The sequence below is a fragment of the Paroedura picta genome, chromosome 4 (assembly GCF_049243985.1).
Source record: "Paroedura picta isolate Pp20150507F chromosome 4, Ppicta_v3.0, whole genome shotgun sequence".
Lineage (NCBI taxonomy): Eukaryota > Metazoa > Chordata > Lepidosauria > Squamata > Gekkonidae > Paroedura > Paroedura picta.
This window is the reverse complement of record NC_135372.1, coordinates 145,405,298-145,430,492: the sequence shown is the minus strand read 5'-3', so window position 1 is coordinate 145,430,492 and position 25,195 is coordinate 145,405,298. Positions and strand designations below refer to the sequence as shown.

At 51.6% G+C, this 25,195-nt stretch overlaps 2 protein-coding genes across 2 annotated transcripts; one reads left to right on the top strand and one right to left on the bottom strand.

Annotated features, from left to right (window-relative positions):
* Positions 1–971: 971 nt before the first annotated feature.
* Positions 972–4,735, top strand: LOC143836622 (kunitz-type serine protease inhibitor 4-like). Its single transcript, XM_077336117.1, has 3 exons — positions 972–1,375; positions 1,566–1,739; positions 4,563–4,735. Exons 1-3 carry the CDS (start codon positions 1,291–1,293, stop codon positions 4,577–4,579), a joined length of 276 nt encoding a protein of 91 aa, XP_077192232.1. The 5' UTR covers positions 972–1,290; the 3' UTR covers positions 4,580–4,735.
* Positions 4,736–19,917: 15,182 nt separating this feature from the next.
* Positions 19,918–23,984, bottom strand: LOC143836623 (kunitz-type serine protease inhibitor 87-like). Its single transcript, XM_077336118.1, has 3 exons — positions 23,839–23,984; positions 22,732–22,905; positions 19,918–20,089 (listed from the first exon to the last, which is right to left on the bottom strand). Exons 1-3 carry the CDS (start codon positions 23,921–23,923, stop codon positions 20,073–20,075), a joined length of 276 nt encoding a protein of 91 aa, XP_077192233.1. The 5' UTR covers positions 23,924–23,984; the 3' UTR covers positions 19,918–20,072.
* Positions 23,985–25,195: the final 1,211 nt, after the last annotated feature.

The window sequence follows — 25,195 nt, the reverse complement described above, 5'->3', positions numbered from 1 at the left end:
AAGCAACTCCTCTGCTTGCAGGGCTGGCGTGTGGAGCCGTCTCTGGAAAGGGCACCTCCCATCTAGCAGGTCTCAATAACCAAAGGACACTCCCCGCCCCATTACGGGACCCCTTCCAAACTGGCACTTCCACCCCCTCCCCCCCCCGTTTGCTTTGACAGGCAGTTCCAAAACGGCCTCATCTGCCTGCGCGGCCACCTCAGTCTGATTTTCCTTCTCGTCTGGTTGTGTGTTAAGTAGCCCGGAAAGCCTCAGGCTGCCTCATTTGACCAGGCTCTTAGCAGCTCGGCCGCAGAGAGGGTTCCTATGCTGTGGTCTTCTAACAACAGCCCTGGAGGGTGGACAGGGCCATGGAAAGAACTCTGGAGTGAGCCTGACAAACTGCATCTCACTGTCATGTTGCAGGGTGGAATTCCGCTTCAGAGCCACATTGGGTGAAGGAAGGGAGATGCCCCAGCCCCAGGCTGAGAGGCCAAACTGGAAGGGAAGGACGCTGGGGAAAGAGCAGACCAGCGGAGAGGGTGGGTGGGCAGAGACTGGGGACAACAGAGCAGCTGGAGAATGCCCAAGGGACTCTGGGGAGAGCAGAGGTGTTTGCTTTGAGGAAGTAAACTGGTGCCCCCAGCAAATGTCCTGCCAGAAGCATTTGTACTCTGCTAATCTCCATCTACAGGCCCTTTCAAGGGCTCCGCCTAATTGCTGCCCCTCTTGCGGTGCTTCTCCAAGGACACATCTCTGCCTGAGCTGCCACAATCGAGGGCCACAAGCTCACCTGTTGCTCCTCTCCTCAGGCACCGAATGTTTCCATGGATTAGGAAATGTCAAAATATAAGAACTAAGAAGAAGAACAAAAAGGGCAAAGGCCTGTTGAAGCCTGAGACTGAGTAATGATTCGAAGAAAACGTGGGGGAAATCACTTTCGCCCTCCACCCCAAATAAGAAGTCAAACGAAATGAAGAGGACGTATGGCCCTCAGAGGGGAGGGCTGAATGAGGTGAGCACATGGAGTGAGACACAAACCAATATCCCTGTTGTAATAACTTGCAGCTCCTTTCCAGTCTGTTCTCCAAGTCCTTTTGTAAGAAATCAGCTAGGATTCGGTGGCCGGTCTTGAAACTCCAGGATTTAGAAATCCACGATGACACCAGAAGCGGTTGTTTGCAACACTCCTACCTGCTTCCTTAATCGGCTGCTTTTGAAATCCCCTCCTTCTGGGCTGCCTTGCCAGAACCGCATATAATCAAGGGAGGCTCTGGCCTGGCTAGCAGTGGACTCTCTGCCCCGTTCATCATGCAGCTGGGATGCCATCTCCTCCTCCTGGGCCTCCTGGCCTTCTGGGCTCAGCTGCCTCTGAGCTCTGCTCAGAAACGTCCAGGTAAGAGACTCTTCCCCTCCCTCTGCCCAGGCACCCCCTGCTCTCCGTCCCCAGAGAAGGCTGGAACTTAGTCAGGTGTGATCCCAGCTGTATTCTCATCCCTTGCAGCTCCATTAGTTTTATGGACAAATTCTGCAAACTTCCGGGCACACCACGGACAACCATGAGTAACAGCCATTTTGCTCCACAGATATCTGCTCCCTCCCCAAGGTTGTGGGACCGTGCAAAGCACATCAAGCCCGTTTCTTCTACAATTCCAAAACCCGGAGATGTGAGGGTTTTATCTATGGTGGCTGCTCCGGGAATGCCAACAACTTTGAAACTCTGGAAGAATGTCAGCGGACCTGTGAAAGTCCAGGCCAAGGTGAGTGTGAAGGGCCTGGATTCCCCGCGTGCCGGAGAAAGCCTTGGTCAGGAAATGGACTCAAAGCCTGGGACTGCATGTGCCTCTGTGAATTCGACTTACCACGCCCACCCCCAGGGAGGCAGGTTTTCCTCAGAAGACCCTTGCCCTTTATACTAAGGGCTTAAGCCTTCACGGGCAGTCTTCAAGCAAAGGCTGGATCCACACTTTTCTTGGATGCTTTAGGATGCTTAGGGCTGATCCTGCGTTGAGCAGGGGGTTGGACTAGATGGCCTGTGTGGCCCCTTCCAACTCTATGGTTCTGTGATTCTATGAAATGGCAAACAGTCATTTGAGGGAACGTACCATGGGCTGCTGACAAAGGAAGCGTGGATGAGAGTGAACAAGCCCAACACAATGAAAGTGCCCCTTACAACTTTTACTTCCCCCCTCTTTGGAGATGCAGAAATTAAAGCCACGTGGGCCTAAGTGGAACAGGGTACAGTGGGGTGCTAGTCTGGCTAGCCAGTTATACACTGGGAGATTCCGGAAAACCGATGGATGGAGACTGGGGAGGGGGGACCTCAGCAGAATACACAGAACAAAAGAGTGGGAAGGGGACACACAGGCCATCTCCTCCCACCCCCACTCAATGCAGGATAGAGCATCCAGGAGAAGGATCTGTCATCGATGAGGGGGAGCTCCCTACCTCCTTGGGCAGCCCCTTCCACTGCTGAACTAGACTCCTAGAAGCCTAGAGTGGGAAGGGGCCATGCAGGCCATCTTGTCCCACCCCCTGCTCAGTGCAGGGTCAGCCTCCAGCATCCAGGAGAAGGATCTGTCCAGCCGCTGCTTGAAGACGGCCAGTGAGGGGGAGCTCCCCACCTCCTTAGGCAGCCCCTTCCCCTGCTGAACTAGACTCCTAGAAGCCTAGAGTGGGAAGGGGCCATGCAGGCCACCCAGTCCACCCCCTGCTCAGTGCAGGATCAGCCTCCAGCATCCAGGAGAAGGATCTGTCCAGCCGCTGCTTGAAGACGGCCAGTGAGGGGGAGCTCCCCACCTCCTTAGGCAGCCCCTTCCACTGCTGAACTAGACTCCTAGAATCCTAGAGTGGGAAGGGGCCATGCAGGCCATCTAGTCCTACCCCCTGCTCAGTGCAGGATCAGCCTCCAGCATCCAGGAGAAGGATCTGTCCAGCCGCTGCTTGAAGACGGCCAGTGAGGGGGAGCTCCCCACCTCCTTAGGCAGCCCCTTCCCCTGCTGAACTAGACTCCTAGAATCTTAGAGTGGGAAGGGGCCATGCAGGCCATCTAGTCCTACCCCCTGCTCAGTGCAGGATCAGCCTCCAGCATCCAGGAGAAGGATCTGTCCAGCCGCTGCTTGAAGACGGCCAGTGAGGGGGAGCTCCCCACCTCCTTAGGCAGCCCCTTCCACTGCTGAACTAGACTCTTAGAATCCCAGAGTGGGAAGGGGCCATGCAGGCCATCTAATCCCACCCCCTGCTCAGTGCAGGATCAGCCTCCAGCATCCAGGAGAGGGATCTGTCCAGCCGCTGCTTGAAGACGGCCAGTGAGGGGGAGCTCCCCACCCCCTTAGGCAGCCCATTCCCCTGCTGAACTACTCTAACTGTGAAAATTTCCCACTGCTATCTACCGAATACTGTTCTCCGTGTAGTCTCAACCCATGACTGTCCTCTCCTCTGCAGCCAATGCGAACAGCATCCTGCCCTCCTCCAAGTGACAACCTTCCCCTAAAACATTCCTCAGACTTTGAGAAACCCCAGACGGGGCCTGCTTTTACAGAATATGGCTGGGAAGCGTGGCTGTGGGCAGGCCCACCTGGGACATCTCACCTTCCCCCCCCCCCCTCCAGACCCACCAATGGCCATTTTGGGAGCAGGGGTTGGTGGTCAACATATAAGATATATGGTCATATCCCTTGAGATCAATTAACTCTGGCCCATTCGCGAAACCGTTCCAGGGACATCCTGAAGCCCTGGTTGAGAAAGGCTGAGTTAAAGACAGCCCTCCTGTCCCCTCTCAGCCTCCGCTTCTCCAGGCTGAACACGTCCAATTCCCTCAGCGTTTCCTCCTAGGACATGGGCCCTGGGCCCCGGATCACTCTCGCCCCTCTCCCCTTCCCCTTCTCCATGATGCTATTGGGTAGAAGAGTGCCCTAGGGGACATTGGCTGTCATGTAGTCTACCCCGACTCTATCCCAAGTCCAAATGGATCTCAGCTGTAGAATTATAGAATCACAGAGCTGGAAGGGGCCTCCAGAGAGCCAGGTTGGCATAGTGATAAGGACCACAGGTTTGATTTCCTGCTCTCCCACATGCAGCCAGCTAGGTGACCTTGAGTTCACCACAGCACTGATATAACTGTTCTGACTGAGCAGTTCTGTCAGGGCTCTCTCAGCACCACCTATTTAGACAGAATATCTTTTGCATTAATTTCATCCCATTGGATCTGGTCCGTCCCTCTGGGGCAAGAGAGAGCAACTCTGCTCCATCCTACATGGCAGCCTTTTAAATACTTGAAGATGGTTCTCAGACCCCCTCTCAGTCGTCTCCTCTCCAGGCTAAACAGACCAGGCTCCCTTAGCCTTTCTGCATAGTTGCCCAAACCCAGCTGAAAACCCTCCATGCTGCCGGCTGCAACGTCTTACAGGCTCTTCAGGGAGCAGCAAGATTTGGGGTGAGAGGGTCCCACCCCTCAGAGCATTGCTGGTCTTGACTCGAGCTCTTCACTGCAGACCAAATCAGCTGCCCTGCAGAGCAGGGCCTGGACCCCTGGTTCTGTGTTGCGTTTTTGTTTTGCAGCCAACTCTCTTTTCTTTTTGCAGCATTTGTGCAGCAATAAGGCAGAGACCGAGCCCCCTTGCCAGCACGGACGTGTCCGTGGGATCTGCAGCAGCGTCGAGGGCTCAGAGGCCACACTCTGGACTGGAACCCCCCCCCCCCACCTCTGTCAGGAGGCATCTGCTGATACGTAGAATTTTCAATTAAAGGTTTTAAAAAGAGGCATCCATGAATGGTGTTTTCTGTTTGTGCTTCTGTTTCTGCTGGCTAATTCAGGTTGGCAAGCCTCAAGATGAACAGCTAAAAACCCACACAACCATGCAAGGGGCTACACCACACCATGCCGGCATGTGTCGTGGCTAAGAGCAGTGGCTCAGATTTGAATCTCTAGTACTTGAAATTCCTATTTGTCAGTTCTGTCTTGCGTGTAAAAGGCTGAGGGTAAATTTTCACCTATGTAGTGGGTGGGTGGGGGGGGGATCCCCTGAATTCATTAGTTAGTTAAGCTCATTCATTTGCTACCTGCCTTCCTGAGCCTCAAGGTGAATTCCAGAGTATAAACCCAGGAAGAAATGACATTGCTCAACATGAGATGTCCACTGAATGCACCTAAGGGGAACTTCCCCTTTCAAACGGGGCATAAAGCTATGAGAGGCTTGTCCACATTAGACGAAATATTAACCCCCCAGCAAGTGTCTGTAGATGGGGAGGGTGGTGGGGACACTCGGAGAGGGTTATCATGTCCCCCTGGGATCCCTTGTAGGGGCCAAGGCAGTTGGCAGCCAGTCCCGTAAGACTCTAGGAGGGCAACCTTTAAGGGATGTGGAGACATGATGGGAGCCCTTCCAGGGGCTAGGATGCTGGAAGGGGAAGGAGCAGGGGCAGGCTGGGCTCCACACCTCTCTGTAGACAAGATCTCGGGCTATGGGTGGGCTGGAAGCTAAATAGGAGCAGTCAGTGTGACGCAGCAACAAAAAGCTGAATGCAGTCCTGGGCTGTATCAAGAGCTGCATCACACCCAAATTTCAAGAAGTCATTCTCTCTTCGACCACACCTGGAGGCCGGGGTGCAGTTCTGAAGGCCTCACTTAGACTCACAGGGTTAGAGTTGCAAGGGACCTCCAGAGTCATCTAGTCCAAGCCCCTGCACTTTGCAGGAAACTCACAACTACCTGCCCACGCACAGTGACCCCAATCTCAGTCCCAGATGATTACTCCCACTCCTCCAGAAACCCAGAATCCCTGGCCTCCTGACCCCAAAGCAGTGACCAGTATTTCCCGGGGCGTGCAAGATTCGAGACTCTTGGCAAACACCTGAATGCTCAGCCATTCTTCCCCTCCCTCCGTCCCTCCCTCCCTCCCTCCCACCCAGCAGGATTCTCAGAACTCCAGGAGACGTTGCAGATCCTCTTGGGTCCGTTTCCACATCAAGCAAACTGACGGTTTCGTCAGGCCAACTGACACTGGGATAGACTCTCCTCTCAGAGGTCTGTGGTTATCCTGCGGGTGGAGGAACTGGCCCCAGAGGATGCTGTGAGGCCCCCTTGCAGGATCCCCCCTTGCACCTTGGACAGTGTTGGTCTCTCAGGTGCGAGGGGAGTCGGGCCCTTGTGAGCAGAGGCTGCAGACTGACATGGCCCTTCCTCATCAGAGTGCCAGGCCAGGGCCACTCAATGGCCCACCCTGATGAACGACAGAAGGCAAGGCTGAAGGGAAAGGGAAGAGGCTCGGGGCCATCACAACGGCTGTCAAGTCAAAATAACTCTCTATCTTGGCAAGAAGACAGAGCATCCCTGCCCCAGGGCCGAAATCACGGAGCTACAAGCTTGTTCCGTGTTTTAAAAATCTGTTTGTTTTTTAACATTCTTTTATGTGTGTGCATTTACTTCAGAGACTGTTGCCATGTAACTTTATGTCTCTTTATTGTGACGCGGGGTTCACCGTGGGCTCAGGCGGGCAGAATAAAGAGCCTGGAAGGGCAGGTTATAAAAGTAAAATGATTATAATTACATTAATTATTATATTTGTGTTTCATTATGTCTCATTATGACCTTGGAGCACAGGCTCACCAAGAGAAGTTGCGTTTTTGAGAGAAACGGTGAGGAAGGGTTTTGTGTCCATATCCAAAGATTTGGGGTGCCTGAATAACTGGGATAAGGGGAGGCAGGCCCATGGGGAATCAGTCTTAGCAAGGATTCAGAAATGCTGAGTTCACTTTACTTTTCAATAAAGAGATTTCCTTTCAATGAAGTCTGCTTGTTGAGGGGAATCAACTGGATCAAAAAGGTTCCATGGCAGCCCTGTGGAGAGTCCCAATTCTTTTTTTTTTGGGGGGGGGTGTTCATGACCATCTCTGGTCAGAAAATTCTTTCTGCAGCAGAAGGTGAACATCGATCCTGACCCCTCGACCTGTCCTGGCACGGAGTTTAATGAGCAGACATGGACCAAGCAATGATCCCTCTGCTGGGCTCCTTCCTTCCCTCTCTGCATTGAGGACCTCCGGTGAGCCTGGCGTTTGGGTCTCCTCCTCTTGCCCCTCAGAAACCCTCGGCCCACACACTGCCATTCCTTGCATGGAGGAAAAAGCCGGTAGGGGGTTTTCCTCATCCTGTCTTCCCGGGGGAGAAGGGCATTAACCAAATAGGTAAAGGTAAAGGTATCCCCTGTGCAAGCACCGAGTCATGTCTGACCCTTGGGGTGACGCCCTCCAGCGTTTTCATGGCAGACTCAAGACAGGGTGGTTTGCCAGTGCCTTCCCCAGTCATTACCGTTTACCCCCCAGCAACCTGGGTACTCATTTTACCGACCTCGGAAGGATGGAAGGCTGAGTCAACCTTGAGCCGGCTGCTGGGATTGAACTCCCAGGCTCATGGGCAAAGCTTTCAGACGGCTGCCTTACCACTCTGCGCCACAAGAGGCTCATATTAACCAAATATAGGATCACAAATGGTGAGATTTTGGAATTCCACAAAAATTCTCCTTCTCCCTCCATCTCATGCATAATTGTGTAAACCTCCACCATGTGCCCCCTTAGTTGTCTTTTTCTAGACTGAAAAGTCCCAGGCTCTTTGGCCTTTCCTCTTACGGAGGGTGCTCCAACCCCCTCATCGTTCTGCTTTCCCTCCTCTGGACCTTTCCCAGCTCTGCCGTGTCCTTTGGAGAGACGGTGACCAGAACAACCTGCAGCATTCCCAATGGGACGGGGCCATCCATCTACACAGGGGCATTACAAGATGGACCCCTTTATCTTCAGTCTCTTTCCTGACGGTCCTCTACGTAGAGTTTGCCTTTGTTCACGGCGTGGACACTTTGTCTGTGCTGATGCGCTTTCACTTGGAGTGGGGAGCCAGCTCAGTTTTAGGCCAGAAATAAGCACGCCGTGCGCATTGCCTGTGACGACCTTTCGATATTAGAGAAAACAGAATATGCTGCTCTGTTGTCAGTTGAGCCAACGCAGTTAAACTGTCTGGGAGACGTACAAAGCGCACCCTGCACGTATGCACACATTTCAATATTTTCTATACAAATAAAACCTTGGCTGGTAATATTGCACGAGAGATCGCACGGCATGGTCCGAGGAGTGAACGCAAGAGCTCTGTGATCTGGTGGGCACCTCGTAGACTCATAGAGGTGGAAGGTAACTCCAGGGTCATCCAGTCCAACCCCCACACAAGGCGGGGACTTTCAGCTACATGCCCATCCACAGTGACCCCAGTTTCACGCCCAAGAAATCTCTCCACCGAAGTGCCAAAGCGTGCACCTGAAGAACCAGACACAGAGGAAGCAGAAAACTTCAGAGAGGTGACTGGGTACAGATTTTGGGCTGTATCAAATGGAATATCATATCCAGATCATGGGAGGTGATGGTATCGCTTTACTCTGCTCTGGTTCGGCCTCACTTGCAGTCCTGTGTTCAGTTTTGGACACTCCAGTTGAAGAGGGATGCAGAGAAACTGGAGCGTGTCCAGAGGAGGGCAACAAAGATGGTGACAGTTAGAGCAGTTACTCAGTGGAACAGGCTTCCTCGGGAGGTGGTGGGTTCTCCATCTTTGGACATTTTTAAACAGAGGCTGGATAGACATCTGACGGAGAGGCTGATTCTGTGAAGGCTCAAGGGAGTGGCAGGTGACAGTGGATGAGCAATTGGGATAGGAATGTCCTGCATAGTACAGGAGGTTGGACTAGATGACCCAGGAGGTCCCTGCCATCTCTAGGATTCTATGATTCTATAGTCAGATGCAAGAAGATCATGGCAGTCTTCCATTTATGCTGCTTTCTCCTTTGCCTGTTGAACCTCACCAGGCTGCAGCCGCCAGGACAGACCCACTGGCCTCATTCCCTCGGTTCTCTTCCCCTTCCCCATTTCTCTGCGAATGAGTGACCTTCACTTAGGTTAGGATGTGGAGAAGCTATGATTCGTGGAACAGTGTTGTTTAATGTGTGCATGTCTTTCCAGCCCTGCATTCAACTTGCTAATTCTCTTCATCTTCTTCTTCTGAATAAATTCTTGTCTTGAAGCCAACGCCTGAGAATGGGCACAGCCTTCGGAGGCAGTCGATCAAATCTTGGTGCCTGGTGCACCCTGTGCAGGATGGGCCCAGATAATCCATTCTAGGTCAGTACAGATGTGGTCGATCTAGGCAGATGTGCCTGGTGCGGAAGGAACAGCCCCAAACAGCCTTTGACTGGATTTAGTTCAGTCCAACAAGGTCAGTCTTTTCTACCCTGACTGGCAGGGACTGGGTGCTTTTTGACTGGAGATGCTGGGTGTGGAACCTGGGACCTTCTGCATTCAGAGCTGGGGCTTCCCCACTGTGCCACAGCCCCTCCTCCAATCTGCCCAGCCCATCCTGCCTCCACAAATGAGATCACGGCTTTCTCAGCACCTTCTTGGCCTGCACTGACGGTGAGTTTGGTCAGTCTCGGAGTTTCGCCTTGAGCTTCTGTGCAGTTCCTGTGCCCACATCCCCCTCTAGTGGCAAAGAGGGGTGCTTGTTTCACGGGTGGCGTCAGCGTTTTGCCAGGGCGTACAGTCAAGATTTTATGTATATAGATTAAATTTGTGTTTGTCAAAGTTTCAGAAGTGGATCCCACTAGCTCATGTATTATTCTGTGCAGGATTCGCTTCAAAATATTTCCGTGCCATTTCCAAATAAAGGCCAGAAGCAAAGAGAAAGTTAATTGAATAGGAAATGGAAATTTTGTGCAACTCTGGAATAATCTTCAACTGGGTACCCGTGTTGTTCTGAAGCAGCAGAACAAATTTATTGTCCGGTGGCACCTTTAACACGAAGAACGTTTTATTCAAGGCAGGAGCGTTTGTGTGCAGGCACAGTTCCTGAGGACTCTCAGGGTGGACTGGAATAAGGGGTGTTGGCTTGACAGAATCTAAAGCCAGTGCAGCTTCATAGCCCACCCTTCTTCCTGCATCTGGGGAAATCTCCCATGAACACACCAATGGATCGTGTGACCAAATGCCACACCAGAGAATTGCGGAGGGTGGGGAGTAACCTTCTGATTAGTGTCATGCCCCATGTCAATCTCTGTGGCTGTCCTTCCTAGGCTAGACTTGAATTCCTCGCCTCCACCCGTCCCTTCCTGGTTCTTTCCTGTTTACGCCTGGCCTTGCCGGGCAACCCTGTGAAATGCACCTGATATCTCTCTGTACCTCCTTGAAATGGTAAACATTGTGTAGTGGCTAGAAGAGAAGGAGCCAACTGACCTGATTGCCCTGTCATGTAGGCACCAATGTTCACACCTCTGTGATCAAACACTCTTTCCTGGAAAACAGTTTCCCCACACATTGGTATGGACAGGGGTGTGAGCATATACCTGCCTCCATCACCCTTTGTCACGTGTCTTCATCAATTTCCTTGTTCTGTGATGGGTTTCTACTGATGCTTCCCCCTGTATGTGCCTTCTAATAAGGGTGAACTTCTGGGAGGGCACTCCATGGGTGGTGACAGTTAGGAGTGACAGTGACTGGAGCCCAGCCCAGGTACTCAGGATTAATCTCCAATTGTATGCAAGGACTGGAGCAGAAGTCTTTAAGCAGAAGCACTGCCATGACAGATATAGAAATAGAGCTAGGTGGTCCATTGGGCATATTACTGAAGTATGGTGGGAGAGGAGAGGACTTCGGGGAATGCGACCAGAAAAAGACATGTCTCCTGAAAATTAGATGAGGAAGTTAGCAAATCAGGGAGATGTTAGGTGAGAAGGGTAACAAATGAGACTTGGACCCCTGTATAAGGGGAAGTATCCATTTCATAAAACTCAGGCAGAGCCCAAATTTGAAATTAAAGCAATATGATTTTTATTGAAAAATTTAAAAAGTCCTTAGCACACTCCCACAAAATTTAAACTCACAAAAAATCATGAAAAGATTGATAGCTTCTCTCCAACATGTGAAGTTCAAAAAAGAGTGGAGCAACAAGACAAACTGCATACAATCTGGATATACACAGCACATCAGTTGCCTCCATCTAATAGCCAGTTTTGTGTCCTAAAGCTAATCTTGGGCGATTAGCCCCTAAAACAATGCATAAATTACCTTTGTGAAATAAAGGAACAGAGACTTGCTAATGGTTCTAGCAAGTCTGTGACAAAAGACCCTTGACTGAGTTCCCAGGAAACCTACAGAGTGATATAAGTCATGGGGGGGGGGTTTCCTCAGGTAATTGCAACATTTGCATCCTCACCTGAGTGCCCCGTCAGGTATGAAGAGCCATTATGTAAAATGTGCTTGATGACCTGGTATCCAAAGTTGGGAAAATGTCTGAGGTATATACATTAATCAGGAAGATCACAGAATCATAGAGTTGGAAGGGGCCACACAGGCCATCTAGTCCAACCCCCTGCTCAACGCAGGATCAGCCCTAAGCATCCTAAAGCATCCAAGAAAAGTGTGCATCCAACCTTTGCTTGAAGACTGCCAGTGAGGGGGAGCTCACCACCTCCTTAGGCAGCCTATTCCACTGCTGAACTACTCTGACTGTGAAATTAGTATCCATCTTTGCTAACAACAATATAACAACAACGTTAAAGAACATCAGAAGAAGAAGGGTAACAAATGAGATCTGTGCCCATGTATATTGGGCAGTATCCCTTTCAGAAAACTCAAGCAGGGGCCAAATATGAAATTAAAGCAATATAATTTTATTGAAAAATAAAAATAAAGTCCCTAACACACTCCCACACAATTTACACTAAGAAAAAATCATGAAAAGATTGATAGCTTCCCTCCAACATGTAGAAGTTCAAAAAAGAGTGGAGCAACAAGACAACCTATATGCAGTCTGGGTGCCTGTTTGAATCCATACACACCTGATCAGTTGCCTCCATTTAATAGCCAGTTTTGTGTCCTAAAGCTAATCTTGGACGATTAGCCCCTAAAACAATGCATAAATTACCTTTGTGAAATAAAGGAACAGAGACTTGCTAATGGTTCTAGCAAGTCTGTGACAAAAGACCCTTGATTGGGTTACCAGGAAAACTCCAGAGTGATGTAAATCATTGGGGTTTTCCTCGGGTAATTGCATTCTCACCTGAGTGCTCGGTCAGGTATGAAGAGCCATTATGTAAAAGTGGGCTTGATGAAGATTGGGAAGAGAATGATCACAGGTGTGGGGAAGATGCTGAAGGCTAACATGGTCATTAGCAAACCGCCAGAGCCCAGTCGTACTATGATAAATGAAAAGAAATGATGACCCCTTGTGCAATTACTTATGTCACTCTGCTTGACCCAAAATCCTCTGGGAGAGACAGAGCATCTTATCAGATCAAGCATGTTCCATCCCTGTTGCAAAAACTTGCTTGGGCAACTTTCCTGGCCGAGCCATACTTTGCTAAAGAGGCACCAGTAATTTTTTTTTTTGCGGGCAAACTCCCTTTCTTGTCCCTAATAGGAAGGGCTCCAGAGCTGGGCTGTGGGGGTAAGGATTTGACCCGAGAGGCTTCCTGGCCCTGCTAAAATGGGTGAGAATGGAATGAAATGGGGGGGGGAGTGCTTTGATGCACAAAGACAATGGCCAGCCATTAATTTGGATCTTGTCATCCATAGTTGCTGTTTGAGATAAGCACTTAGGCCCTCTCCTTCTCTCCCCAGAGGCCCCAGGCTGGGAATGGGATGCAGACTCCAGAAGCAGGAGGGGGCAGAAGGTGTGGGAAGCAGAGGAGGGGGGCCAGACTGCCCTGCCGGGAGGGGGGACTGGAACCTGAGCCAGAGGCTCTCTCAACACCTTGGTTAAGGCAACCATGATTTGTGTTCAGGCACCGTTAAGGGAGGGAGACTTTTGCTCTGGACTCTTTCAGGGAGATTCATTCCAAGTTCTGTTCCACAAGATGAGGTTCTGCATTCAAAAGAGAACTTGACTTGGGAAGGATACAGAATTTGGGCCTGGGCCTGTAATGGGTTGGCCCTTCAACCAAGCAGGAAGGTCCAGGCGTTTGTGTCCCAACCATGTCACAAGCAGCAGGCCCCGAATGGGGTTCTTGGGCTCCTCTTCTCCAGGAAATTGCACCAGGAGCAGCTGCTCCTTCATGCAAATGGTCCCCTCAGCTTGCTTCACTTTTCCTAAGGAGGTTCCTCCCCAAGGAAGGTTTATAAGCCGGCTGAGCTGAATGCTTGTCACCCAGATGTGGGCTCCCTCCTCACCATGAGAGCCAGACTCTTCCTCCTCTTGGGGCTCCTGGCTCTTTGGGCTGAGCTGTCCTGTGCGTCTGGCAAAGAGCAGCTTTCCCCACCAAGAGGTAAGGAGGGCAGCCTGGGACTGGCCGCATCACTCCAGACAGATCAAGGCGAGGGCTCCTGTCAGCCTGTCTGTAGCAGGAGAAAGGAGAGCAGGAGCCCCTCAAGGCGGTCTGAATTGGGTGCTGGGGGGGGGGAGATTTCAGGAGCCCCTGCTCACTCCTTTGGAGGCAGGTCAAGCAGGGTGGCCCCGCTAGAGACGAGCAAGAGGGCAGGAGCACCTGGAAGCCTGAAGAGCAGTTGGGGCAGGGCAGGAGCTGCTGGTCTGAGCAAGAGCTAGAAGGCGCTGCTCACCCCCCAACCACTGCAGTCCCTCTTCGATGCTGCTTCTACGGAGCAAGAGCAAAGGCAGCCGAGGTTTCCAGAAGAGCAGCCGGAATCCCCTCCCCTCCCTTCCCCCTCCCCCCACCCGGTGGTTTTACCGGAGCTTGCCTCCGTTCTGTCTTGGTCGGATGTCCAGAGACCATGTCACAGATTGTTTAGACCAAGGAATACCCTGAGGTCCTCACAGTCCCCGGAGAGAGCAAGGAATGCCCCCCACCCCCAGTCTTGTCCCAGCCCCACCAGTCCCGGATTCAGACTAGCTGTCCCACCCCTGGATCAAGCACGTCTGTCTCCCCCGCCAAGCTCGAAAGAACGCAGAATTGGGGCACGGGCTGGAAATAGCTTTGGAGCAGAAGCCCTTCCTTGCCCGGGGAACAGGTGGCTCTTCTCTTCCAGGCAAGCCAGGTGTGTGCCCTCCTCCAGAGGGGGCTGGCAGGTGTTGGCAGGGATGCTCTTCCGACTGGAGCTGCCCCGGAGCAATGAAATGCTGCTCGAATGGCTGCGGCCACGACTGCCAGGATCCGGTATCCTGAGGTAAGGACAAACATCCCTTGGCCGGAGCTCTCGGATGGACCCTCAGCATGGGCAGGATTCCAGATGCCAAGCCCCCCCCCGAAGTTTCCACCCCCCCCCCCGATCAGCCCAGTCAACAGTGGGAAGGGAAAGCATTTTGATTCATGGGAAGGGTTCACGATGCAAAGAGGGGCCATCACCAGGCTGCTCAAAAGAATAAGCGTTTTATGAAAATTGAAAGGGTTCAGAGGAGAGCGACGAGGATGATCTGGGGCCAAGGGACCAAGCCCTATGAAGATAGGTTGAGGGACTTGGGAATGTTCAGCCTGGAGAAAAGGAGGTTGAGAGGGGACATGATAGCCCTCTTTAAGTATTTGAAAGGTTGTCACTTGGAGGAGGGCAGGATGCTGTTTCTGTTGGCTGCAGAGGAGAGGACACGCAGTAATGGGTTTAAACTTCAAGTAGGCTAGATATCAGGAAAATGTTTTTCTCAGTCAGAGTAGTTCAGCAGTGGAATAGGCTGCCTAAGGAGGTGGTGAGCTCCCCCTCACTGGCAGTCTTCAAGCAAAGGTTGGATACACACTTTTCTTGGATGCTTTAGGATGCTTAGGGCTGATCCTGCGTTGAGCAGGGGGTGGGACTAGATGGCCTGTATGGCCCCTTCCAACTCTATGATTCTAGGAGTCTAGTTCAGCAGTGGAATAGGCTGCCTAAGGAGGTGGTGAGCTCCCCCTCACTGGCAGTCTTCAAGCAAAGGTTGGATACACACTTTTCTTGGATGCTTTAGGATGCTTAGGGCTGATCCTGCGTAGAGCAGGGGGTTGGACTAGATGGCTTGTATGGCCCCTTCCCTCTCTCTGATTCTATGATTCTATGAACAAGAGAAACAAACTTTGTATCGAAAGATATGCAGAAATCCATGCAGCTGGCATGATGCCTTCCCACCCATGGGCAGCTTCAGAAAGCATGGAAACTGGGGTGGCCATGGTGCTGGCAGTCCCAAGGGAAGGATGCTCAGTGCTTCGCCTGCACAGTCACCCTGTGACCCCCCATCCCTCCCTACAAGTCCTGGCTTCTCTTCTCTATCCAGGTCCCACCTACTGAACAATGAACCACTCACGCATCATCATGGGACAGCTTGAGCCCCCAAGACAACTCCAGAGCCCCAAGAAGGGAACTTGGCTCTGCATCCCCTTCTCTGGCTCTCTTGGTCTTTCTTGAGGCTCATGAAACCATCCACCTTTTCTGCAATAAATACTTTTGTTTTCTGCATCCTCTGTGTCTGGTTCTTCAGGTGCACGCTTTGGCACTTCGGTGGAGAGATCTCTTGGGCGTGAAACTGGGGTCACTGTGGATGGGCATGTAGCTGAAAGTCCCCGCCTTGTGTGGGGGTTGGACTAGATGGCCCTGGAGTAACCTTCCACCTCTATGAGTCCACGAGGTGCCCACCAGATCACAGAGCTCTTGCGTTCACTCCTCGGACCATGCCGTGCGATCTCTCGTGCAGTATTACCAGCCAAGGTTTTATTTGTATAGAAAATATTGAAATGTGTGCATACGTGCAGGGTGCGCTTTGTACGTCTCCCAGACAGTTTAACTGCGTTGGCTCAACTGACAACAGAGCAGCATATTCTGTTTTCTCTAATATCGAAAGGTCGTCACAGGCAATGTGCACGGCGTGCTTATTTCTGGCCTAAAACTGAGCTGGCTCCCCACTCCAAGTGAAAGCGCATCAGCATAGACAAAGTGTCCATGCCGTGAACAAAGGCAAACTCTACGTAGAGGACCATTAGGAAAGAGACTGAAGATAAAGGGGTCCATCTTGTAATGCCCCTGTGTAGATGGATGGCCCCGTCTCATTGGGAATACTGCAGGTTGTTCTGGTCACCGTCTCTCCAAAGGACACGGCAGAGCTGGGAAAGGTCCAGAGGAGGGAAAGCAGAATGATGAGGGGGTTGGAGCACCCTCCGTAAGAGGAAAGGCCAAAGAGCCCAGGACTTTTCCGTTTAGAAAAAGACAACTAAGGGGGCACATGGTGGAGGTTTACACAATTATGCATGAGATGGCGGGAGAAGGAGAATTTTTGTGGAATTCCAAAATCTCACCATTTGCGATCCTTTATTTGGTTAATGCCCTTCTCCCCCGGGAAGACAGGATGAGGAAAAATCCCTACAGGCTTTTTCCTCCATGCAAGGAATGGCAGTGTATGGACCGAGGGTTTTTGAGGGGCAAGAGGAGACGACCCTAACGCCAGGCTCACTGGATGCCCTCAATGCAAAGAGGGAAGGAAGGAGCCCAGCAGAGGGATCATTGCTTGGTCCATGTCTGCTCATTAAACTCCATGCCAGGACAGGTCGAGGGGTCAGGATCGATGTTCACCTTCTGCTGCAGAAAGAATTTTCTGACCAGAGGTGGTCATGAACCACCCCCCAAAAAAAAGAATTGGGACTCTCCACAGGGCTGCCATGGAACCTTTTTGATCCAGTTGATTCCCCTCAACAAGCAGACTTCATTGAAAGAAAATCTCTTTATTGAAAAGTAAAGTGAACTCAGCATTTCTGAATCCTTGCTAAGACTGATTCCCCATGGGCCTGCCTCCCCTTATCCCAGTTATTCAGGCACCCCAAATCTTAGGATATGGACACAAAACCCTTCCTCACAGTTTCTCTCAAAAACGCAAGTTCTCTTGGTGAGCCTGTGCTCCAAGGTCATAATGAGACATAATGAAACACAAATATAATAATTAATGTAATTATAATCATTTTACTTTTATAACCTGCCCTTCCAGGCTCTTTATTCTGCCCGCCTGAGCCCACGGTGAACCCTGCGTCACAATAAAGAGACATAAAGTTACATGGCAACAGTCTCTGAAGTAAATGCACACACATAAAAGAATGTTAAAAAACAAACAGATTTTTAAAACATGGAACAAGCTTGTAGCTCCGTGATTTCGGCCCTGGGGCCGGGATGCTCTGTCTTCTGGCCAAGATAGAGAGTTATTTTGACTTGACAGCCGTTGTGATGGCCCAGAGCTTCTTCCCTTTCCTTTCAGCCTTGCCTTCTGTCGTTCATCAGGGTGGGCCATTGAGTGGCCCTGGCCTTGCACTCTGATGAGGAAGGGCCATGTCAGTCTGCAGCCTCTGCACACAAGCGCCCGACTCCCCTCGCACCTGAGAGACCAGCACTGTCCAAGGTGCAAGGGGGGATCCTGCAAGGGGGGCTCACAGCATCCTTTGGGGCCAGTTCCTCCACCCGCAGGATAACCACAGACCTCTGAGAGGAGAGTCTATCCCAGTGTCAGTTGGCCTGACGAAACCGTCAGTTTGCTTGATGTGGAAACGGACCCGAGAGGATCTGCAACGTCTCCTGGAGTTCTGAGAATCCTGCTGGGAGGGAGGCAGGGAGGGAGGGAGGGGAAGAATGGCTGAGCATTCAGGTGTTTGCCAAGAGTCTCGAATCTTGCACGCCCCGGGAAATACTGGTCACTGCTTTGGGGTCAGGAGGCCAGGGATTCTGGGTTTCTTGGGCAGTGGGAGTGATCATCTGGGATTGAGATTGGGGTCCCTGTGCGTGGGCAGGTAGTGGTGAGTTTCCCGTATAGTGCAGGGGCTTGGACTAGATGACTCTGGAGGTCCCTTCCAACTCTATAACTCTAAGAGGCCTTCAGAACTGCACCCCAGCCTCCAGGTGTGGTCGAAGAGAGAATGACTTCTTGAAAGTTGGGTGTGATGCCTCCCTTGATACAGCCCAGGACTGCATTCAGCTTTTGGTTGCTGCGTCACACTGACTGCTCCTATTTCGCTTCCAGCCCACCCGTAGCCCAAGAGAGGCATGGAGCCCAGCCTGCCCCTGCCCCTTCCCCTTCCACCATTCTAGCCCCTGGAAGGGCTCTCATCATGTCTCCACATCCCTTAAAGGTTGCCCTCCTAGAGTCTTACGGGACTGGCTGCCAACTGCCTTGGCCCCTACAAGGAATCCCAGGGGGACACGATAACCCTCCCCGAGTGTCCCCACCACCCTCCCCATCTACAGACACTTGCTGGGGGCTTCCCCCCCCACTACATAGGTGAAAATTTACCTTCAGCCTTTTACACATAAGACAGAACTGAGAAATAGGAATTTCAAGTACTAGAGATTCAAATCTGTCTCATCCTATTGATTAAAGCTAAATCGTACCATTTGGTCCTATGTGGTTCAGAGATTTTGAGCCATATAAGTTCATAACATAAAAATAAGAGGAAAGCCATGTTCAATCAGGCCAATGGCCCCTCCGGCCCAATTTCCAAAATCCAGGTGCCACCTGCAGGTTCACCAGCAAGGCCAGAACTCCAGAAGCCATCCCCCTGTGGCCCCCCAAGCACCAAGGAGACAGAGTACCCCTGCCCCAGACAGAGTTCCATCTAGACCTTGGGGCTAAGAGCCACTCAGGGCCCACTGCTCCCTACATTTATCCAAACCCCTCTTCAAACATAACTCTTCAAACAAACATGCTTTAGGATGCTTAGGGCTGATCCTGCGTTGAACAGGGGGTTGGACTAGATGGCCTGTGTGGCCCCTTCCCACTATGTTTCTATGATTCTATGAACTTCACTTTAAAGTGCCCAGAAAATAAATTTCCATACCCATAGAAACACTTGTGTATGTTTTTGTTGTTGCTGTCCAGAAGCTAATGGGCTTTACATGCCTCAGGGCAAACACTCTCATATCTTAAACTGTTGGATAAAATCCTCTCAGTGGATGCAGACTTATCAAGTAACCTCTAAGAATCTTTCTTGTTTAGCTCACAAAAGGGAGCTTTGCATCTGCATAAGAAGAAAAATAGTTGATTTTTATATCAGAATTTTTTTTTTCACAGTCAGAGTAGTTCAGCAGTGGAATAGGCTGCCTAAGGAGGTGTTGAGCTCCCCCTCACTGGCAGTCTTCAAGCAAAGGTTGGATGCACACTTTTCTTGGATGCTTTAGGATGCCTAGGGCTGATCCTGCGTTGAGCAAGGGGTTGGACTAGATGGCCTGTATGGCCCCTTCCAACTCTATGATTCTATGATTCTATGACACGCAGTAATGGGTTTAAACTACAAGTACAACGATATAGGCTAGATATCAGGGGGAGAAATTCACAGTCAGAGTAGTTCAGCAGTGGAATAGGCTGCCTAAGGAGGTGGTGAGCTCCCCCTCACTGGCAGTCTTCAAGCAAAGGTTGGATACACACTTTTCTTGGATGCTTTAGGATGCTTAGGGCTGATCCTGCGTTGAGCAGGGGGTTGGACTAGATGGCTTGTATGGCCCCTTCCAACTCTAGGATTCTATTATTCTATACCTGGCTTTTCACTGCCGAAAGGAGTCTCAAAGTGGCTTCCAATCGCTTTCCCTTCCTCTCCCCACAACAGGCACCCTGTGGGGGGTGGGAGGCTGAGAGAGCCCTGAGATTACTGAAGAAGAAGAGTTGGGTCTTATATGCTGCTTTGCTCTACCAAAGGAGTCTCAAAGTGGCTTACAGTCATCTTCCCTTCGTCTCCCCACAACAGACACTCTGTGAGGGAGGTGAGCCAGACAGGACTGATCTGTGAGCACTATCAGGGCTGTGACTAGCCCAAGGTCACCCAGCTGGCCGCCTGTGGAAGAGGAGAGGGGAATGAAACCAGCTCACTGGATTAGAAGCCACTGCTCTTAGCCACGACACATGCCGGCATGGTGTGGTGTAGCCTCTTGCATGGTTGTGTGGGTTTTTAGCTGTTCATCTTGAGGCTTGCCAACCTGAATTAGCCAGCAGGAACAGAAGCACAAACAGAAAACACCATTCATGGATGCCTCTTTTTAAAACCTTTAATTGAAAATCCTCCGCATCAGCAGATGCCTCCTGACAGAGGTGGGGGGGGGGGATTCCAGTCCAGAGTGTGGCCTCTGAGCCCTCGACGCTGCTGCAGATCCCACGGACACGTCCGTGCTGGCAAGGGGGCTCGGTCTCTGCCTTATTGCTGCACAAATGCTGCAAAGAGAAAAGAGAGTTGGCTGCAAAACAAAAACGCAACACAGAACCAGGGGTCCAGGCACTGCTCTGCAGGGCAGCTGATTTGGTCTGCAGAGAAGAGCTCCAGTCCAGACCAGCAATGCTCTGAGGGGTGGGACCCTCTCACCCCAAATCTTGCTGCTCTCTGCAGAGCCTGCAAGACGTTGCAGCCTGCAGCCCGGAGGGTTTTCAGCCGGGTTTGGGCAACTATGCAGAAAGGCTGAGGGAGCCTGGTCTGTTTAGCCTGGAGAGGAGGCGACTGAGAGGGGACCTGAGAACCATCTTCAAGTATCTAAAAGGCTGCCATGTGCAGGATGGAGCAGAGTAGTTCTCTCTTCCCCCAGAGGGACGGACCAGATCCAATGGGATGAAATTAATGCAAAAGAAATCCCGACATCCTTAAAAAGTTGCTGACAGGGCGGTTACTCAGTGGAACAGGCTTCCTCGGGAGGTGGTGTGTTCTCCATCTTTGGAGATTATAAGCAGAGGCTAGAGAGTCACCTGACAGAAATGCTGATTTTATTAATTTAGGCAGATTGTGTGGGCAGGAAGGGATGTGCCAGTGTTGGTCTCTTGTGGCCCTTTCTTGCACATCCAGGCATTGCTGATGGCCACAGTGGGAAGGGAGGTGAATTCCCTGGGTATGTGTTTGTGGGGGGGTCACTTGGGCATGGAATTTGGGTCATTGTGGGAGGGCAGGTAGTTGTGAGTTTCCTGCATTCTGCGGGCGATTGGGTTAGATAAGAAGAAGAAGAAGAAGAAGAGTTCGTTCTTATATGCCGCTTTTCTCTACCCAAAGGAGTCTCAAAACAACTTACAATCACCTTCCCTTCCTCTCCCTATAACAGACTCACTGTGAGGTAGGTGGTGCTGAGAGAGCCCTGACAGAACTGCTCAGTCAGAACAGCTCTATCAGTGCTGTGGCAAGCCCAAGGTCACCCAGCTGGCTGCATGTGGAGGGGAAGCAGGGAATCAAACCTGGCTCACTAGATTAGAAACCCGCGATCCTTATCACTATGCCAACCTGGCTCTCTGGAGGCCCCTTCCAGCTCTGTGATTCTATAATTCTACAGCTGAGATCCATTTGGACTTGGGATAGAGTCGGGGTAGACTACATGACAGCCAATGTCCCCTAGGGCACTCTTCTACCCTATAGCATCGTGGAGAAGGGGAAGGGGAGGGGGGCGAGAGTGATCCGGGGCCCGGGGCCCATGTCCTAGGAGGAAAGGCTGAGGGCATTGGACGTGTTCAGCCTGGAGCAGCGGAGGCTGAGAGGGGCCAGGAGGGCTGTCTTTAACTCAGCCTTTCTCAACCAGGGCTTCAGGATGTCCCTGGAACGGTTTCCCCAATGGGCCGGAGTTAATTGATCTCGACGGATATGACCATATATCTTATATGTTGACCACCAACCCCTGCTCCCAAAATGGACATTGGTGGGTGTGGGGGGGGAGGGCAGGTGAGATGTCCCAGGTGGGCATGCCCACAGCCACGCATCCCAGCCATGTTCTGTAAAAGCAGGCCCCGTCTGGGCTTTCTCAAAGCCTGAGGAATGTTTCAGGGGAAGGTTGTCACTTGGAGGAGGGCAGGATGCTGTTCCCATTGGCTGCAGAGGAGAGGAGGACCCACAGTCATGGGTTGAGACTACATGGAGAACAGGACTCGGTAGACAGCAGGGGGAAATTATCACAGTTAGAGTAGTTCAGCCGTGGAATGGGCTGCCCAAGGAGGTAGGGAGCTCCCCCTCATCGATGACAGGTCCTTCTCCTGGATGCTCTATCCTGCATTGAGTGGGGGTGGGAGGAGATGGCCTGTGTGTCCCCTTCCCACTCTGTTGTTCTGTGTATTCTGCTGAGGTCCCCCCTTACCCCTCCCCTCCCCAGTCTCCATCCATCAGTTTTCCGGAATCTCCCCGTGTATCGCTGGCTAGCCAGACGAGCACCCCACTGTACCCTGTTCCACTTAGGCCCACGTGGCTTTAATTTCTGCATCTCCAAAGAGGGGGAAAGTGAAAGTTGTAAGAGGCACTTTCATTGTGTTGGGCTTGTTCACTCTCATCCACCCCTCCTTTGTCAGCAGCCTATGGTATGTTCCCTCAAATGACTGTTTGCCATTTCATAGAATCACAGAATCATAGAACCATAGAGTTGGAAGGGACCACACAGGCCATCTAGTCCAACCCCCTGCTCAACGCAGGATCAGCCCAGAGCATCCTAAAGCATCCAAGAAAAGTGTGCATCCAACCTTTGCTTGAAGACTGCCAGTGAGGGGGAGCTCACCACCTCCTTAGGCAGCCTATTCCACTGCTGAACTAGACTCATAGAATCATAGAGTTGGAAGGGGCCACACAGGCCATCTAGTCCATCCCCCTGCTCGACGCAGGATCAGCCCTGAGCATCCTAAAGCATCCAAGAAAAGTGTGCATCCAACCTTTGCTTGAAGACTGCCCGTGAAGGCTTAAGCCCTTAGTATAAAGGGCAAGGGCCTTCTGAAGAAAACGTGCCTCCCTGGGGGTGGGCGTGGAAAGTCTAATTCACAGAGGCACATGCAGTACCAGGCTTTGAGTCCATTTCCTGACCAAGGCTCTCTCCGGCCCACGGGGAATCCAGGCCCTTCACGCTCACCTTGGCCTGGACTTTCGCAGGTCCGCTGACATTCTTCCAGAGTTTTGAAGTTGTTGGCATTCCCGGAGCAGCCACCATAGATAAAACCCTCGCATCTCCGGGTTTTGGAATTGTAGAAGAAACGGGCTTGGTGTGCTTTGCACGGTCCCACAACCTTGGGGAGGGAGCAGATATCTGTGGAGCAAAATGGCTGTTACTCATGGTTGTCCGTGGTGTGCCTGGATCACGAGGACTCGGGGCTGGGTGGGCTGCTTTCTGATTTAGACGAGAGAAACTCCTAAAAGTTATGGGATTATTTAGAGATTAAGGAGCTATTCTCACCTCAAACAAAAAAAAACAGCTCTGGCTTTTGGAAATTAAGAACATCAGAAGAGTCCTGCTGAGTCAGACCATCCAGTCCAGCCTCCCGTCTCACCCAGGGGCCAGCCAGTCCCTCTGGAGGGCCAGCCACAGGGCAGAGAGGCCGAGGCCTTCACAAGGACATCAGATGGTTTTGGCCATCATGAATCATTTTGTGTCTTCTGCACACTTGGCCACTACTCACTGACCCAGAAGCTGCAGCTGGTGCAAAACGCAGCCCCAAGGGTTCTCACAGGTACAGGCATTGACCGCCCCTCCTGGACCACACTGGCTCATGGCGGTTTACAAAAGGACAATAAAACAAGGCCTAAAACAGTGGCCTAAAACCAGCCAATACTCTCCCCAGTGACAGAGTATTCCAGATCAAGTTCAAGGTTTTGGTTTTCAGCTTCAAGGCCATCCACGGTCTGAGCTCAGCATACTTAAGGACCCTTGCAGAGCCTTGCACTTTGTGAATTCTGACCAGTTGGAGGTCCATGGCCCTCAGGACGTGTGCCTGGCTTTGACTAGGGCCAGGGACTTTTCAGTCCTGGCCCCAGCCTGGTGGAACGAGATCCTGGAAGAGCTAAAGGCCCTGGTATCGATGCAAAGGAAGGTTGCAGAATTTGTCCCCAAACCAATGGAGCTGCAAGGGATGAGAAGACAGCTGGAATCACACCTGGCTAAGTTCCAGCCTTCTGGGGTGTTGTCGCTCTGGGGACGGAGAGCAGGGGGTGCCTGGGCAGAGAGAGGGGAAGAGTCTCTTACCTGGACGTTTCTGAGCAGAGCTCAGAGGCAGCTGAGCCCAGAAGGCCAGGAGGCCCAGGAGGAGGAGATGGCATCCCAGCTGCATGATGAACGGGGCACAGAGTCCACTGCTAGCCAGGCCAGAGCCTCCCTTGATTATATGCTCTTCTGGCAAGGCAGCCCAGAAGGAGGGGATTTCAAAAGCAGCCGATTAAGGAAGCAGGTAGGAGTGTTGCAAACAACCGTTTCTGGTGTCATCGTGGATTTCTAAATCCTGGAGTTTCAAGAGCGGCCACCGAATCCTAGCTGTTTTCTTACAAAAGGACTTGGAGAAGGAGACTGGAAAGGAGTTGCAAGTTATTTCAACAGGGATCTTGGTTTTGTGTCTCACTCCATGTGCTAACCTCATTCAGCCCTCCCCTCTGCGGGCCATACGCCCTCTTCATTTCGTTTGACTTCTTATTTGGGGTGGAGGGTGAAAGTGATTTCCCCCACGTTTTCTTCGAATCATTACTCAGTCTCAGGCTTGGACAGGCCTTTACCCTTTTTGTTCTTCTTCTTAGTTCTTATATTTTGATATTTCCTAATCCATGGAAACATTCGGTGCCTGAGGAGAGGAGCAACAGGTGAGCTTGTGGCCCTCGATTGTGGCAGCTGAGGCAAAGATGTGTCCTTGGAGAAGCACCGCAAGAGAGGCAGCAATTAGGTGGAGCCCTTGAAAGGCCGTGCCGATGGAGATTAGCAGAGTACAAATCCATCTGGCAGGACATCTGCTGGTGGCACCAGTTTACTTCCTCAAACCAAACACCAGTACATTTAGGGCCTGAGGTGGAAGTGCCAGTTTTCAATGCTGCAGGGGAATTGGGAGGGGTCCCGTAATGGGGCGGGGGTGTCCTTTGGTTATTGAGACCTGCTAGATGGGAGGTGCCCTTTCCAGAGACGGCTCCACACGCCAGCCCTGCAAGCAGAGGAGTTGCTTTCCAGGAACCTCCTGACCAGCCAACGAGGCCAGCTGAGCCTAGAGGTAAAATAACAACCCCAGGAAGGACCTGCTGGATTTCATGGCTTGGCAGCTTGGTGCCTTGCTAGACTTGAGCCAAAGCCAAGATGCTTCTCCAGTACCTGCCCTTCCCTGCTGGCACAGACAGAGCAAGAAGCTGGTAATTACTTTTGGAGCACTAAAGATCCTGAATGCCTTGAAGGCGGACAGCCTAGATATGTTTCCCTGCCTCGCTGGTGAAGGAAATGAGAATAATAACGGCAGAGTGGGAGCAGCTCCCTCCCAACCTGGTGTCTTCAGTCAGAGCTCTCCCAGATCCACCTGCTTCCCAAGAGTGGGAGCAGCTCCCTCCCAACCTGGTGTCTTCAGTCAGAGCTC